The sequence below is a fragment of the Danio rerio genome, chromosome 5, assembly GCF_049306965.1.
Source record: "Danio rerio strain Tuebingen ecotype United States chromosome 5, GRCz12tu, whole genome shotgun sequence".
Lineage (NCBI taxonomy): Eukaryota > Metazoa > Chordata > Actinopteri > Cypriniformes > Danionidae > Danio > Danio rerio.
Window position 1 is genome coordinate 72,784,178 of NC_133180.1, and position 18,567 is coordinate 72,802,744.

At 33.3% G+C, this 18,567-nt stretch overlaps 1 protein-coding gene across 2 annotated transcripts in view; it reads right to left on the reverse strand.

The window, feature by feature from the left end:
* Positions 1-18,131, reverse strand: part of fermt3a (FERM domain containing kindlin 3a) — a 132,308-nt gene extending 114,177 nt beyond the window's left edge. For both annotated transcript variants that reach the window (XR_012406500.1, XM_021476681.3), the window contains exons 1-6: positions 17,999-18,131; positions 14,816-14,940; positions 12,321-12,554; positions 10,158-10,274; positions 9,281-9,449; positions 8,176-8,278 (exon numbers count right to left, since the gene is read on the reverse strand). Coding sequence is in view for 1 of the 2 variants with exons in the window: in XM_021476681.3 (XP_021332356.1) it covers positions 8,176-8,278; positions 9,281-9,449; positions 10,158-10,274; positions 12,321-12,554; positions 14,816-14,939 (747 nt within the window). In the remaining variant the exon portion in view is untranslated. The remainder of the gene's footprint in view (positions 1-8,175; positions 8,279-9,280; positions 9,450-10,157; positions 10,275-12,320; positions 12,555-14,815; positions 14,941-17,998) is intronic.
* Between the last annotated feature and the right edge of the window lie 436 nt (positions 18,132-18,567).

Sequence of the window (18,567 nt, forward strand, 5' to 3'; positions counted from 1 at the left end):
TGTATTTAAATAATGATGGTCCAGGATCAACAATAGTGAATTTAAACTGTATATAAACGATGATGGTCCAGGATCAACAATAGTGAATTTACACTGTATTTAAATGTTTATGATGGTCCAGGATCAACAATAGTGAATTTACACTGTATTTAAATGATGATGGTCCAGGATCAACAATAGTGAATTTACATTGTATTTAAATGATGATGGTCCAGGATCAACAATAGTGAATTTACATTGTATTTAAATGATGATGGTCCAGGATCAACAATAGTGAATTTACATTGTATTTAAATGATGATGGTCCAGGATCAACAATAGTGAATTTACATTGTATTTAAATGATGATGGTCCAGGATCAACAATAGTGAATTTACATTGTATTTCAAGGATGATGGTCCAGGATCAACAATAGTGAATTTAAACTGTATTTAAATAATGATGGTCCAGGATTAACAATAGTAAATTTACACTGTATTGAAATGATGATGGTCCAGGATCAACAATAGTTCATTTACACTGTATTTAAATGTTTATGATGGTCCAGGATCAACAGTAGCGAATTTACACTGTATTTAAATGATGATGGTCCAGGATCAACAAAAGTGAATTTACACTGTATTTAAATGATGATGGTCCAGGATCAACAATAGTGAATTTACACTGTATTTAAATGATGATGGTCCAGGATCAACAATAGTGAATTTACACTGTATTTAAATGATGATGGTCCAGGATCAACAATAGTGAATTTACACTGTATTTAAATGATGATGGTCCAGGATCAACAATAGTGAATTTACACTGTATTTAAATGTTTATGATGGTCCAGGATCAACAATAGTGAATTTAAACTGTATTTAAATAATGATGGTCCAGGATTAACAATAGTAAATTTACACTGTATTTAAATGTTTATGATGGTCCAGGATCAACATTAGTGAATTTACACTGTATTTAAATGATGATGGTCCAGGATCAACAATAGTGAATTTACACTGTATTTAAATGATGATGGTCCAGGATCAACAATAGTGAATTTACATTGTATTCAATTGATGACGGTCCAGGATCAACAATAGTGACTTTACACTGTATTTAAATGATGATGGTCCAGGATCAACAATAGTGAATTTAAACTGTATTTAAATAATGATGGTCCAGGATCAACAATAGTGAATTTAAACTGTATATAAATGATGATGGTCCAGGATCAACAATAGTGAATTTACACTGTATTTAAATGTTTATGATGGTCCAGGATCAACAATAGTGAATTTACACTGTATTTAAATGATGATGGTCCAGGATCAACAATAGTGAATTTACACTGTATTTAAATGATGATGGTCCAGGATCAACAATAGTGAATTTACATTGCATTTAAATGATGATGGTCCAGGGTCAACAATAGTCAATTTATATTGTATTCAATTGATGATGGTCCAGGGTCAACAATAGTCAATTTATATTGTATTCAATTGATGATGGTCCAGGATCAACAATAGTCAATTTACACTGTATTTAAATGATGATGGTCCAGGATCAACAATAGTGAATTTACATTGTATTTAAATGATGATGGTCCAGGATCAACAATAGTGAATTTACACTGTATTTAAATGATGGTCCAGGATCAACAATAGTGAATTTACACTGTATTTAAATGATGATGGTCCAGGATCAACAATAGTGAATTTACACTGTATTTAAATGTTTATGATGGTCCAGGATCAACAATAGTGAATTTACACTGTATTTAAATGATGATGGTCCAGGATCAACAATAGTGATTTTACACTGTATTTAAATGATGATGGTCCAGGATTAACAACAGTAAATTTACACTGTATTGAAATGATGATGGTCCAGGATCAACAATAGTTCATTTACACTGTATTTAAATGTTTATGATGGTCCAGGATCAACAGTAGCGAATTTACACTGTATTTAAATGATGATGGTCCAGGATCAACAAAAGTGAATTTACACTGTATTTAAATAATGATGGTCCAGGATTAACAATAGTCAATTTACATTGTATTTAAATGTTTATGATGGTCCAGGATCAACAATAGTGAATTTACACTGTATTTAAATGATGATGGTCCAGGATCAACAATAGTGAATTTACACTGTATTTAAATGTTTATGATGGTCCAGGATCAACAATAGTGAATTTACACTGTATTTAAATGATGATGGTCCAGGATCAACAATAGTGAATTTACACTGTATTTAAATGACGATGGTCCAGGATCAACAATAGTGAATTTACATTGTATTTAAATGATGATGGTCCAGGATCAACAATAGTAAATTTACATTGCATTTAAATGATAATGGTCCAGGATCAACAATAGTGAATTTACACTGTATTTAAATGATGATGGTCCAGGATCAACAATAGTCAATTTACACTGTATTTAAATAATAATGGTCCAGGATCAACAATAGTGAATTTATATTGTATTCAATTGATGATGGTCCAGGATCAACAATAGTCAATTTACACTGTATTTAAATGATGATGGTCCAGGATCAACAATAGTGAATTTACACTGTATTTAAATGATGATGGCCCAGGATCAACAATAGTGAATTTACATTGTATTTAAATGATGATGGTCCAGGATCAACAATAGTGAATTTACATTGTATTTAAATGATGATGGTCCAGGATCAACAATAGTGATTTTACACTGTATTTAAATGATGATGGTCCAGGATTAACAACAGTAAATTTACACTGTATTGAAATGATGATGGTCCAGGATCAACAATAGTTCATTTACACTGTATTTAAATGTTTATGATGGTCCAGGATCAACAGTAGCAAATTTACACTGTATTTAAATGATGATGGTCCAGGATTAACAATAGTCAATTTACATTGTATTTAAATGTTTATGATGGTCCAGGATCAACAATAGTGAATTTACACTGTATTTAAATGATGATGGTCCAGGATCAACAATAGTGAATTTACACAGTATTTAAATGTTTATGATGGTCCAGGATCAACAATAGTGAATTTACACTGTATTTAAATGATGATGGTCCAGGATCAACAATAGTGAATTTACATTCTATTTAAATGATGATGGTCCAGGATCAACAATAGTGAATTTACATTCTATTTAAATAATGATGGTCCAGGGTCAACAATAGTCAATTTATATTGTATTCAATTGATGATGGTCCAGGATCAACAATAGTGACTTTACACTGTATTTAAATGATGATGGTCCAGGATCAACAATAGTGAATTTAAACTGTATTTAAATAATGATGGTCCAGGATCAACAATAGTGAATTTAAACTGTATTTAAATGATGATGGTCCAGGATCAACAATAGTGAATTTACACTGTATTTAAATGTTTATGATGGTCCAGGATCAACAATAGTGAATTTACACTGTATTTAAATGATGATGGTCCAGTATCAACAATAGTGAATTTACACTGTATTTAAATGATAATGGTCCAGGATCAACAATAGTGAATTTACACTGTATTTAAATGATGATGGTCCAGGATCAACAATAGTCAATTTACACTGTATTTAAATGATGATGGTCCAGGATCAACAATAGTAAATTTACACTGTATTTAAATGATGATGGTCCAGGATCAACAATAGTGAATTTACACTGTATTTAAATGATGATGGTCCAGGATCAACAATAGTGAATTTACATTGCATTTAAATGATGATGGTCCAGGGTCAACAATAGTCAATTTATATTGTATTCAATTGATGATGGTCCAGGATCAACAATAGTCAATTTACACTGTATTTAAATGATGATGGTCCAGGATCAACAATAGTGAATTTACACTGTATTTAAATGATGATGGTCCAGGATCAACAATAGTGAATTTACATTGTATTTAAATGATGATGGTCCAGGATCAACAATAGTAAATTTACACTGTATTTAAATGATGATGGTCCAGGATCAACAATAGTCAATTTACACTGTATTTAAATGATGATGGTCCAGGATCAACAATAGTGAATTTACACTGTATTTAAATGATGGTCCAGGATCAACAATAGTGAATTTACACTGTATTTAAATGATGATGGTCCAGGATCAACAATAGTGAATTTACATTGTATTTAAATGATGATGGTCCAGGATCAACAATAGTGAATTTACATTGTATTTAAATGATGATGGTCCAGGATCAACAATAGTGAATTTACACTGTATTTAAATGATGATGGTCCAGGATCAACAATAGTGAATTTACACTGTATTTAAATGATGGTCCAGGATCAACAATAGTGAATTTACACTGTATTTAAATGATGATGGTCCAGGATCAACAATAGAGAATTTACACTGTATTTAAATAATGATGGTCCAGGATCAACAATAGTGAATTTACATTGTATTTAAATGATGATGGTCCAGGATCAACAATAGTGAATTTACACTGTATTTAAAGGATGATGGTCCAGGATCAACAATAGTGAATTTACACTGCATTTAAATGATGGTCCAGGATCAACAATAGTGAATTTACACTCTATTTAAATGATGATGGTCCAGGATCAACAATAGTGATTTTACACTGTATTTAAATGATGATGGTCCATGATCAACAATAGTCAATTTACATTGTATTCAATTGATGATGGTCAAGGATCAACAATAGTGAATTTACACTGTATTTAAATGATGATGGTCCAGGATCAACAATAGTCAATTTACACTGTATTGAAATGATGATGGTCCAGGATCAACAATAGTTCATTTACACTGTATTTAAATGTTTATGATGGTCCAGGATCAACAGTAGCGAATTTACACTGTATTTAAATGATGATGGTCCAGGATCAACAAAAGTGAATTTACACTGTATTTAAATGATGATGGTCCAGGATCAACAATAGTGAATTTACACTGTATTTAAATGATGATGGTCCAGGATCAACAATAGTGAATTTACACTGTATTTAAATGATGATGGTCCAGGATCAACAATAGTGAATTTACACTGTATTTAAATGATGATGGTCCAGGATCAACAATAGTGAATTTACACTGTATTTAAATGATGATGGTCCAGGATCAACAATAGTGAATTTACACTGTATTTAAATGTTTATGATGGTCCAGGATCAACAATAGTGAATTTACACTGTATTTAAATGATGATGGTCCAGGATCAACAATAGTAAATTTACACTGTATTTAAATGATGATGGTCCAGGATCAACAATAGTGAATTTACATTATATTTAAATGATGATGGTCCAGGATCAACAATAGTGAATTTACACTGTATTTAAATGATGATGGTCCAGGATCAACAATAGTGAATTTACATTATATTTAAATGATGATGGTCCAGGATCAACAATAGTGAATTTACACTGTATTTAAATGATGATGGTCCAGGATCAACAATAGTGAATTTACACTGTATTTAAATGTTTATGATGGTCCAGGATCAACAATAGTGAATTTACACTGTATTTAAATGATGATGGTCCAGGATCAACAATAGTGAATTTACACTGTATTTAAATGATGATGGTCCAGGATCAACAATAGTAAATTTACACTGTATTTAAATGATGATGGTCCAGGATCAACAATAGTGAATTTACACTGTATTTAAATAATAATGGTCCAGGATCAACAATAGTGAATTTACACTGTATTTAAATGATGGTCCAGGATCAACAATCGTGAATTTACACTGTATTTAAATGATGATGGTCCAGGATCAACAATAGTGAATTTACACTGTATTTAAATGATGATGGTCCAGGATCAACAATAGTAAATTTAAATTGTATTTAAATGATGATGGTCCAGGATCAACAATAGTGAATTTACACTGTATTTAAATGATGATGGTCCAGGATCAACAATAGTGAATTTACATTGTATTTAAATGATGATGGTCCAGGATCAACAATAGTGAATTTACATTGTATTTAAATGATGATGGTCCAGGATCAACAATAGTGAATTTACACTGTATTTAAATAATGATGGTCCAGGATCAACAATAGTGAATTTACATTGTATTTAAATGATGATGGTCCAGGATCAACAATAGTGAATTTACATTGTATTTAAATGATGATGGTCCAGGATCAACAATAGTGAATTTACATTGTATTTAAATGATGATGGTCCAGGAACAACAATAGTGAATTTACACTGTATTTAAATGATGATGGTCCAGGAACAACAATAGTGAATTTACAATGTATTTAAACGATAATGGTCCAGGATCAACAATAGTCAATTTATATTGTATTCAATTGATGATGGTCCAGGATCAATAATAGTGAATTTACACTGTATTTAAATGATGATGGTCCAGGATCAACAATAGTGAATTTACACTGTATTTAAATGATGATGGTCCAGGATCAACAATAGTCAATTTACATTGTATTCAATTGATGATGGTCCAGGATCAACAATAGTCAATTTAAACTGTATTTAAATGATGATGGTCCAGGATCATCAATAGTGAATTTACACTGTATTTAAATGATGATGGTCCAGGATCAACAATAGTGAATTTACAATGTATTTAAACGATAATGGTCCAGGATCAACAATAGTCAATTTATATTGTATTCAATTGATGATGGTCCAGGATCAACAATAGTGAATTTACACTGTATTTAAATGATGATGGTCCAGGATCAACAATCGTGAATTTACACTGTATTTAAATAATGATGGTCCAGGATCAACAATAGTGAATTTACACTGTATTTAAATGATGATGGTCCAGGATCAACAATAGTGAATTTAAACTGTATTTAAATAATGATGGTCCAGGATCAACAATAGTGAATTTACATTGTATTTAAATGATGATGGTCCAGGATCAACAATAGTGAATTTAAACTGTATTTAAATGATGATGGTCCAGGATCAACAATAGCGAATTTAAATTGTATTTAATTAATGATGGTCTAGGATTAACAATAGTGAATTTAAACTGTATTTAAATGATGATGGTCCAGGATCAACAATAGTCAATTTACATTGTATTTAAATGATGATGGTCCAGGATCAACAATAGTGATTTTACACTGTATTTAAATGACGATCGTCCAGGATCAACAATAGTGAATTTACACTGTATTTAAATGATGATGGTCCAGGATCAACAATAGTGAATTTAAACTGTATTTAAATGATGATGGTCCAGGATCAACAATAGTGAATTTACACTGTATTTAAATAATGATGGTCCAGGATCAACAATAGTGAATTTACACTGTATTTAAATGATGATGGTCCAGGATCAACAATAGTGAATTTAAATTGTATTTAATTAATGATGGTCCAGGATTAACAATAGTCAGTTTACGCTGTATTTATGGCTCATTACCATAAAGTTGACTTGCTTTCAACTCTCATCGACGCCCACAAGGGCAAAGACGCGCCACGCTGCTCCTCGCCGCCGGCTCTCATTAAAAATGAATGACTTCCGGCTACTTTGACGCTCTCCCCCCTTTCGGTATGGACGTACGGTAACATTGTTAGGTCTTTGCCACAGCAGAATTAACCGGCAGCTTATCCAGCATATGTTTTCCGCAGCAGATGCCCTTTCAGCCGCAACCTGGGGCGCATCTCTGGGAAACGCATACACACTCATTCACACACATACATACACTATGGACAACTTAGCCTACCCAATTTACCTGTTCCACATGTCTTTGGACACCCGGAGGAAATGAACAGCAACCTTCTTGCTGTGAGGCAACAGCACTACCTACTGCGCCACTGCGTTGCCTTGTTTCAAATCTATTCAAAACAAAATTCGGTTCTAATTTCCAGCAAACGAATAAATTAAAATTTAGAAGGTTGCTAGTTCGTGCCTCGGCTGGGTCAGTTGCGTTTCTGTGTGGAGTTTGCATGTTCTCCCTGCGTTCGCGTGGGTTTCCTCAGGGTGCTCCGGATTCCCCTACAGTCTAAGGACATGTGGTACAGGCGAATTGGGTAGGCAAAATTTTCTGTAGTGAATGAGTGTGTGGATGTGTCCCAGTGATGGGTTGCGATTGAAAGGGCATCAACTGTGTAAAAACGTGCTGGATAAGTTGGTGGTTCATTCCGCTGTGGCGACTGCAGATTAATAAATGGACTAAGCCAAAAAATAATACAGTAAAGTGTCTCACTTACCTGTGGTATTACGTCATGAAAGCTGTAGTATTTAAACCGCAGTATGAGTTTATCATTTTCTTTGACTCCTTGCTGCAGCAGAGAGCGGGATGAATCCAACCACCTGAGCAGAGGATAAATTACAATGACAACATGTGCTCATGTTATTTTGACAGCATATCTATAATGAACTGTATACTGGGTCCAAATATTACAGTAAACTATAATCACACTAATATTGTTTCTAGCTAAATTGTGAGAAATTCATGTTTGGAGCATATCCAGTGGATTTGGAAAGTATTCCGATAATTATTTTTTTTAGTGCTGTTAAATGATTAATAATGAATAATAACATCCAAATAATAATCAAGTATTATTATTAATAACATCAAAATAAAAGTTTGCATTTATGTAATATACAATTGATGACAGAATTTGTAGCCTCCCTGTATGGTAAGCACATTTCTTTATTTAATAGTTTGTTCTGTAGACAAATAAAAAATATATATATCTTAAGGGGGCTAATCATATTGACCTTAAAATGGTTTAAAAAAAAAATTAAAAACCGCTTTTATTCTAGCTGAAAAAAATATATATTATAGGAAATACTGTGAAAAATTCATTGCTCTGTTTAACATCATTAGGGAATATATATATATATATATATATATATATATATATATATATATATATATATATATATATATATATATATATATATATATATATAAAACACAGGAGGGATAATAATTTATTTTGACTTTAGCTGTGTGTGTATGTGTCTATATTATATTATATTCAGGGCTTGACATTAACACTCACCAGCCTGCCAAATGCGGCTAGATTTCAGCTGTAGCGGGTTAGACAAACACCCCCACTAGCCACTTTAGCTGGTTGAAAATAATTTTTAAAATGCCTCTTCTCTAAAGATTAGAATGTTTTTTAATTAGAATTAGTATAAAATTGTTTGTTAATGTGCGCGGAAACCTAAGAACCGAGAAGCAGCACGATTTGATAACTGTTCATGCAAGCAAAAGAAACCAAGAAAGCCTATCCCTCAGGGTCTCATTTTCATCTGTATTCAATTCATTATGACATCTAAACTGACTACAGTCTGTTACCTTACCTGCCGTTAATTTGTGCTTTCTCCATAATATTAGTTGACCGGTATGTCTTGGCAATGATCTCTGGGGCTGGAGGAGGCTGACTGACTGCTAGCATCTTGTACACAGCCTCAGATTCAGGCGTTTCAGCGAAGAAAGCTGGCATGCCATTGGCAAGCTTCAGGATGGTGCCTGTACAAACAATGAATGAATGAATGAATAAATGAATGAATGAATCAATTAATTAGATAGACAACAATGGCTTGTTCTCAAGCCAATCGGGAAAAAATATTTATTTTTTTAAGGGAAGGGATAGTTCACCCAAAAATGACAAAACAACAACTTTTCTTACTTCTGTTGAACACAAAAGAAGATATTTTGAAGAAAGCTGAAAACCTGTACCCATTGACTTCCATAGTATTTGTTTTTTCTACAATGGTTACAATGGTTAAAGTCAATGGTTACAGGTTTTCAGCTGTCTTCAGAATATTTTCTTTTGTGTTCAACAGAAGAAAAAAACTCTTATCCGCTTGAGGGAAAGTAAATAGTGCGTGAGTTTTCATTTTTAGGTGAGCTATCTCTTTAAGGGAGCTTATAATATTGACCTTAATTTTCGTTTCTTTTTTAAATTTTAAAAACTTTTTTTCCAGGGAACTAAAAGAAATAAGACTTTCTCCTGAAGAAAACATATATACAATAGGTAATACTGTGAAAATGTCCTTGATCCATTAAACATCAGTTGGAAAATATTTTAAAAAGAACAAAGATTTCTTCACATGGCCTTTACAAAATGTTAAACAGTATATTGCAATCATTATATATACTAATCTAATGTTTTAGTACAAACCACTGCTAACCCACACTGAACTAAACTTGTATTTAGTTTAATAAACTTCTCACTTGAAGGTAATGGTGCGCTTGTGATGTCATACACCTCTTCCCCGACATCTTTATCTTTCTTTTTCTTCTTCTCTTCTACTGGCCACAGTAGGGATAGTTCCTCCGGGTGGCGAATGTCTTAAGGATAGAGAACCATAACATCATTAAAGGGATAGTTCATACACACACAAAAAATAGTTTTTTTTCATCTGTTAAACACAAAGAAAGATATACTGAAGAATGCTGGGAAAAAAACAGCCAATAACTTTTATAGTATTTTTGTTTCTACTCTTAAAGTCAATTGTTGCTTTTTTATCTAGTTTTGTGCTCAACGACAACAACAAAAAATTTAAATATGTTTAGAACCACTTGAGTCCCTAGTAGCAAAGAATTCTGGCCTAGATTTGGCAAAAAGCTGGCATAGCAGGCATTCATCCGGCACTGGCATACAGCATGTGGGCCAAACATGGCCTGGGTTTGGCAGAGGTGGCACCGTTTTTAAGGCAGCACACAAGATTTGGGCCAGATGAAAAACGTAGTATTTGGCCCAGATTTAAAAATTTGATAAGTGGGCCATGTGAGTTTGGCCAGTCTTGACCCACATTTAAAATACACTAAAATCCTTTTTGAGTAAAGAAAAAAAATTCTACCAATCAGGTCACTTTGAGAAAAAGCGTGCCCATAGTGTGCCTAAAGCTCATCACTCCATGGGTTTATCAATTTCATTGCAATCATGACACACCAACCTATCTGGCCCAGTTCAGGCCCAGTTATGAGTTATTAACTTGGCTGAGACTTGGCCCAGATATGGTCTGTGTTTGGCCCTTGTTTGGAAGCCAGATTTGGTCCAGTCATGTACCGTAATTCACTGCAGCATGTGGGCCAAGCAAAACCTGATTGTGTGGGCCAGAGCTGGGCCAGAGAAATTTTGCAATGTGGGGTGTGAGTAAATGTTGAGGAAACGTTTAATTTTGGGTGAATTGTTTCTTTATCTTTTTATAGATAATTTTAAAACCCTCCTTAAACAGCTGGGTTTTACCTTTTTTTGTATCCATTCAGCCGATCTGCACTTTTAGCTTAGCCTAGCATAGATCATTGAATCGGATTAGACCATTAGCATCTCGCTCAAAAATGATCAAATAGTTTCAATAACTTTCCTAATTAAAGCTTGGCTCTTCTGTAGTCGCATCATGTACTAAAATTGATGGAAAATGTAAATTAGCTTTTCTCAAGGTCGATTACTCTCACAGGTGGCACTAGCTTGTTCGAAATTTTTGAGTGGGGAAGGCTTGGAGTTATTAGGGGCCCCATAATAGTAACTCCTGGGGCCCCTAAATTGCGTGAGTCCTTAGAATCACCCTAACTTCCCCCCTTGCAGACCACCCTGCTCCCACATGCCTTCATTTTGGTGTAATAATCTAGAAAATTTTGCTGCTGTACCAGCTGGCTGGCATTGATATTACGCAGCATCTGAAAATAGTCCCCAGCACTAAGCACCCCAAATTAGAATCTGCATAATATCATTGCACCTACTGCAGCAAAGTTCCTGCTTTTGAGCGAGATGCTAATGGTCTAATCTGATTCAATGGTCTTTGCTAAGCTAAGCTAAAAGCACTCACTCCAGACAAATCTGCTGAATGGGCTAAATAAAACAGTGAAACTTAACTTATTTCCTGCAATGTTTTTAAAGGGGACCTATTATGGTGCTTCAAATTCAAGTGAGATTGTGCTCTTTTCAAAAGAGGGCGGGACTATAAATGCTGTTGTGTCAGCATAGTGGCAGATTCAAAAACAGGGCTGACAAGGTTAACGTCCAATGCTAAAAAGAGGGAGAGATGGGCGGGGCTTTCCCCTCTGATGACACGTACAAAGGGAGAATGTCAATCAAAGTTTTTCTGCAGACACTGTTTCCTGTTTGTAATCAAGTGTGATTATAAAAAAATATATATTAATTAATTTTGACCATTAGAGGCTGGTTATATTCACAAATTGTTGCCACACAACTGTGCTTAAACCCCTTATAAAACAGATTTTTGCATAATAGGTCCTCTTTAAATAAAATCTAATAACATGCAATGATGAAAATAAGCAAAGCTTTGCAGACTCTATGTAAAAATATAAATCAATGTACATTTTCCACACAGAAGATCTCAAAGCTACATGTGGTCTCAACACTTGACTCACTCAGGACTTTGCAAATGCCCATGACGGTGCGGAACACAGGGTTGGAGAAGCAAACCCTCATGCAGACGGTGATGGCGTTGGGCATTAGTAAGCGCAGGGGTTTGTGCTGGGGTGTGAGGCAGAGTCGGGCATCCGCATGAATTCCACATTTATCCAGCGTCCAGGACGGTTTGAGCAACCACTGCTGCTTCTGTTCCCACCACAGAGCATGATCAGACCAATCCTTCTTTATTTCTAGGAAAGAAAGTACAATTCAAACACTGCTGTCATTTGGGATGTTTGAGACACATGGTATACTGTTGCATGCAAAACGATTAGCCCTCCTTTGAATTTATTATTCATTTTTAAATATCTTCAAAGTAATGTTTAACAGAGCAAGGAGATTTTCACATTATTAATTTTTTTTTTTTACAGATAAAGGGATCTATTTTAACAATCTAGGAGCAAAGGCTGTGTCCGAATCCACTTTTGCTGTTTTAAGGACGGAAAAATACACTCTGTCCTCGGTGCATGGTCTAACAGGGTTGTGCTTATTCTCTTAATGAGTTATGGGTGTGTTTTAAGCATAACATGCATTAAACCAATGTGAGTCCCATCTCCCATTCCCATTAAGAGTCATTTGTGTTGCGCCTTGATGCATTTGCTATTTAAATGACAGACTTTTTAAGTAGAAAAACTGAATGGAGAAACTGAATGCTTCACTAGTAAGAAAACAGTTAAACAGAGCATCTGCAGCGCGAGGATAAAGAATGAGCCTCCTTCAGCCTCTTTACTTTCTCTTTACTCTACTTTTACTCTTTACTTCTTTACTTTCGCAGAAAAGGAAACAGTGTTGTACTCACTGCACTGAAGATGTTTAATTTAGCTTGTTAAATGCAAAAATTTGTTTCCAAATTATTTCTAAGTTCAGTACTAATTTCCAGCAAATTAATAATAATGAAGTGTGCTAAAAAAACTGTGAGTTTTTTTTCACTGTGTGAGTTACTACTCACACGCCCAATATGGGGACGCATACGTCTCTAAAACCTGATAAGTGGACAAATTTAAGCTTGTTTTTAATAAAACAAATATAAATATGCGTATAATAAATAATACTGCTAATAATAAACACTATAATAAAAATGCAAATTGTTATAAATAAACTGAAAAATGCCCCCCCAGACATGAAGAAGGCATGGAGGTAGTGTTTTTTTTACACTTGTTTTTTTTTTTTTTTTTTTTTTTTCAATGGCACGGTCTATTTCAGTTTCGCAAAATAGTAACGTGCCAACAATACACCTTAATACACCCTCTTTATAGACCGGCACACCCATGAGTCCTCTAAGTGGCACATATGGATTTGCTATTTAAACAACGTGGCGCAAAATTAGGGTTGCGCTGGTCTGAAAATACCAACAAATCGCGCAAAACACGTCATGCACCATATTGCGCTGGGTATATGATAGGGCCAATAGTCTAATTTCTTTTAAAATAACTCAATATTATAAACAGGTCAACATTATTAGCCCCCTTAAAGAAACTATTTTTGATTAGCTACAAAACAAACCACTGTTTTCGACTTGCCTGGTTAACCTAGTTAAGCCTTTAAATTGCACTTTAAATGCTAGTATCTTGCAAAATAACAAGTAAAATGTACTGTACTGTCATCATACAAAATTAGTTATTAGGTGGCACAATGGCTCAGTGGTTAGCAATGTCACCTCACAGCAAGAAGGTCTCTGGTTCGAGTCCCAGCTTGGCCAGTTGGCATTTCTGTGTGAAGTTTGCATGTTCTCTTAGTGTTGACGTGGGTTTCCTACGGGTGCTCCGTTTTCCCCCAAAGCCAAAAACATGAGCTACAGGTGAATTGGGTAAACAAAATAGGCCGTAGTGTATAAGTGTGTGTGTGTGTGAATGTGAGAGTGTATGGGTGTTTCCCAATACTGGGTTGCTGCTGGATAGGCTGCATAAAACATATGCTGGAATAGTTGGCGGTTCATTTCGCTGTGGTGACCTCTAATAAATCAGAAACTAAGCCGATGGAAAATAATTAGATTATATTAAAACTATTATGTTTAAAATGCATTGAAAAAAAACCTTGTCTCCATTTAACAAAGCTAGAGAGATATTTGAAAAAGAATTTCACATAAGGGCTAACGATGTATATAGAAGAAGAATTTCCAATGTTGGTCTAATTGTATCTTTCTTCTGAAGAATGAAGAATGTTTATTTAGACTGTTTTTTACAATATAATAAATGTCAGCAAATATCACAAAAAAATTGCAGAGAATGACAAAAAAAAAACAAACAAAAATGCATGAAATACTGACACAGCATGGTGAGAAAATAGTATGATCAATTTTGGCTGGGCTATTCCTTAAAAAAAAGACCTTTGAATTATTTTCTCACATTTTGTGCACTACATTACACTTATCATAACATGAACATTATATTTAGTGAAATGTAGTGTGAAAGTATGATTAACAGCCTCTTCAAATCAGCCACTAGAAACTCACGTGACTTTTCCACAACTTTGAGGATGACTCCGCCGATGTGTAAATCTGAAGTGACACTGATTTTTAGAGGAGGAGCCTGTGGTCCCAGTTCCTCTACCATGATGGACAGGTCCCACGCTGCCATTCTGATTCGCAGAAAGAGATGCCATTAGACTTCATGCTTCCACAATCTCACTCATTTCCCCTTTGATAGTTTGTATTTAATGTGCTTAGCATGCTTAGTTATCAGTTTTTATTTAAATTTAGGCTTTAGTGAAATTACTTTGTGTAAAAAAAAAAGTTTCTTCTTCTTTTATTTGACTTTCCCAGCACTCACATTCTTTCACATTAGTTTGATGCATATACATAATTGAGTACACCCTATTTTGAAAATGAATGTTTTGATCCATTTCTCTGTGAATATAGGCTGTGTATTTTGGTGCATTTAAACAAAACAGATTTATTGAACAGATATATTTATTAAAATAATATTTTAGTCACCAAACATTTTTAGAAATTTAAAGATAATACAAATAAATTCAAGCAAAACAACCTACAAAATTTCAACTCAGTTTTTCTTATTTTTGCTTCTCTTAATTCTTCCTCGTTTTTTTAAATCTGCATTTAATATATTTTCTATAACATAAACTTGGCTGTACTGGTTTTTGTATTGTTATCGTGAGTTATTTGGTCAGATTAACTCCAGATTTAGCTTCAGTACTGACTAATCTAATGTATATGCACAAATATAATATTGTACAGCTTCCTATTATTACTATGAATTTAAAAGAGAGATTTGTGAGGGGTGTGCTTATATATGCTGAGCACTGTATATAAACAGACAACCTTATTTTATATAAAACGACACTGTGAAAAAAAAAAAAAAAACGATAGGTTGTTTAGACCCAATGCTGGGTCAAATATGTACAAACAACAACAGTAAGGATGAAAAATGTAAGTGATATTTAGTTTAGATATTGAACCCAGTGTTGGGTTTGTGTCTTAACCTAACATTGGGTTAGCATTTTGAGAGTGTACATAATTTTTTTAAGTAATAAATAATGAGAAATGGATAATAAACCAAAAATAAAAAATAAAACTGCTGTGTACTAAACAGTGCTCAGCATAATTGAGCACGCCCCATTTTGAAAAGGAATATTTGTATCAGTTTCTCAGTGAATATAGGCATTTAAAGAAAAGATTTATTAAACAAATATATTTATTAAAAATAATATTGTAGTCACCAAACATATTTAGAAATTGAAAGATAATACAATTAAATTCAAGCAAAATGTTACCAAAAAATTACAACCTACAAAATTTCAACTACATTTTCGTTTATTTTTCTTTGCTTTTCTTGAATCCTCCTTTTTTTCAAAATTTGTATTTAATATTTTTCTATGACATAAATTTGTCTGTACTAGTTTCTGGACCGTTATCGTGAATTATATTGTCAGATTAGCTCCAGATTTAGCTTCAGTACTGACTAATCTAATATATATGCACAAATACAGCATTATTTAGCTTCCTATTAAAAATGTGAAGTTTAAACATAGAGTTGTGAGGGGTGTGCTTATATATGCTGAGCACTGTATATAAACAGACAACCTTATATTATATAAAATGACACTGTTTAGACCCAATGCTGGGTCAAATATGTACAAACAACAACAGTTAAGATGAAAATATATATGTGACATTTAATTTAAATAATGAAGCCAGTGTTGGGTTTGTGTCTTAACCTAACATTGGGTTAGCATTTTGAGAGTGTACTGTACATAATTGTTTTTAAGTATTAATTAATGAGAAATTGATATTAACCAAAAATAAAACTGCTGTGTACTATACAGCGCTCAGCATAATTGAGTGCACCCCATTTTGAAAACGAATGTTTTGATCCATTTCTCAGAGAATCTATGCTGTGTATTTTGGTGCATTTAAACAAAACAGATTTATTAAAAAGATATATTTATTAAAAATAATATTTTAGTCACCAAACATATTGAAAGATAATACAAATAAATTCAAGCAAAACGTTGCAAAACAAATTACAACCTACAAAATTTCAACTCAATTTTCTTGAATTTTCCTCTTTTTTTATATTTTTTATTTGTATTTAAGATTTTTCTATAACATATAAATTTAGCTGTACTAGTTTTTGGACCGTTATCATAAGTTATTTTGTCAGATTAGCTCCAGATTCGGCTTCAGTAATGACTAATCTAATGTATATGCACAAATATAATTGTACAGCTTCCTATTAAAAATGTGAAGTCTAAAGATTGAGTTGTGATGAAATATGTACAAACAACAACAACAACAGTTAAGATGAAAAATATAAGTGACATTTAATTTAAATAGTGAACCCAGTATTGGGTTTGTGTCTTAACCTAACATTGGGTTAGCATTTTTAGTGTACATAATTTTCTAAAGTATTAATTAATAAGAAATAAACAAAAAATGAAACTGATGTGTACTATACAGTGCTCAGCATAATTGAGTGCACCTCATTTTGAAAATCAATGTTTTGATCCATTTCTCAGTCAATATAGGCATTTTATCGCATTTAAACTAAACATTCAAATTTCCTAAACAGATTTATTTATTAAAAATAATATTTTAGTCACCAAACATATTTAGAAATTTTGCAAAAATTCTTGCAAAATAAATTACAACCAAAGAATTTCAACTAACGTTTTCTATGTTTGTGCTTCTCTTGATTTTTCCTCTTTTTTAAAATTGCATTTAAAAATGTTCTATAGCATATAAATTAACAACAATTAACAATTAACTTAAATCATTTTGTTAGATAAGCTCCAGATTTGGCTTCAGTACTGATTAATCTAATGTATATGCACAGATATAATGTTGTATAGCTTGTGAGGGGTGTACTTATATATGCCGAGCACTGTACATGTGATCAGTGAACTTAGCTTTTTACTAAACTTACGCACACAATAAATATGTAGATAAAAATGAACCAAACCTTTGTTAACAGCAGGGTGCACCATATTGTACACTTACATTATTTAAATAATAATAATACAGTTAATAAATCCAAAAGCGAGCGTGTCTACAGTGTGCAGACGAGCCCTGAAGGCCCATGCATGCGAACCCTCTCTTCATATATTAAACACACAAGAGCTGTCAGACAAAACATCCCACCGTTCCTTTCTGCTCTATTTCATTTCTTCAGTTTCTTACCTCGTAAGGTTGTGGTTCCAAAATTGTTAATCGATGTACGGGCTACGCCCTTGGTCTCTGGCACTTTCTTTCTCTCTCTCTCTCTCTCAAGGACATGTGCTGTCACTTCCTCCCTCTCTTTCTGTCGTTCTCTGCCGAGGTTTACCCCGTCTGAGCGCGTCAACAGCTCTCTTTTTCTACTTCTCTTTTTCAGACTGATTTCTTAAGGGTTCAGCTGACCAGAAACAGGTTTCTCTTCCTCTTCCTGCGATGGAGACTGAAGATGCTCATCTAAAATGAAACAAAGCATTATTATTTGTGTGCTTTTTTGGATGTGTCAATATCAATATTAACTTTTGATAACTATTACTCATCAGTGGCATCTTGAAAACTTCTGTTTCCTCAATACGGTTAAATCCAAATACATTTGATATACTTTTTTATAAATCTGCCACATTTTCATAAGTTTAATGCATCTCAGAATCAGAAAGAGCTTTATTGCCAGGAATCTTCACACATACGAGGAATTTGTTTTTGTGACAGAGCTTCAACAGTGCAACAGAATTACTCAACTAAACCTGATGAGTTTC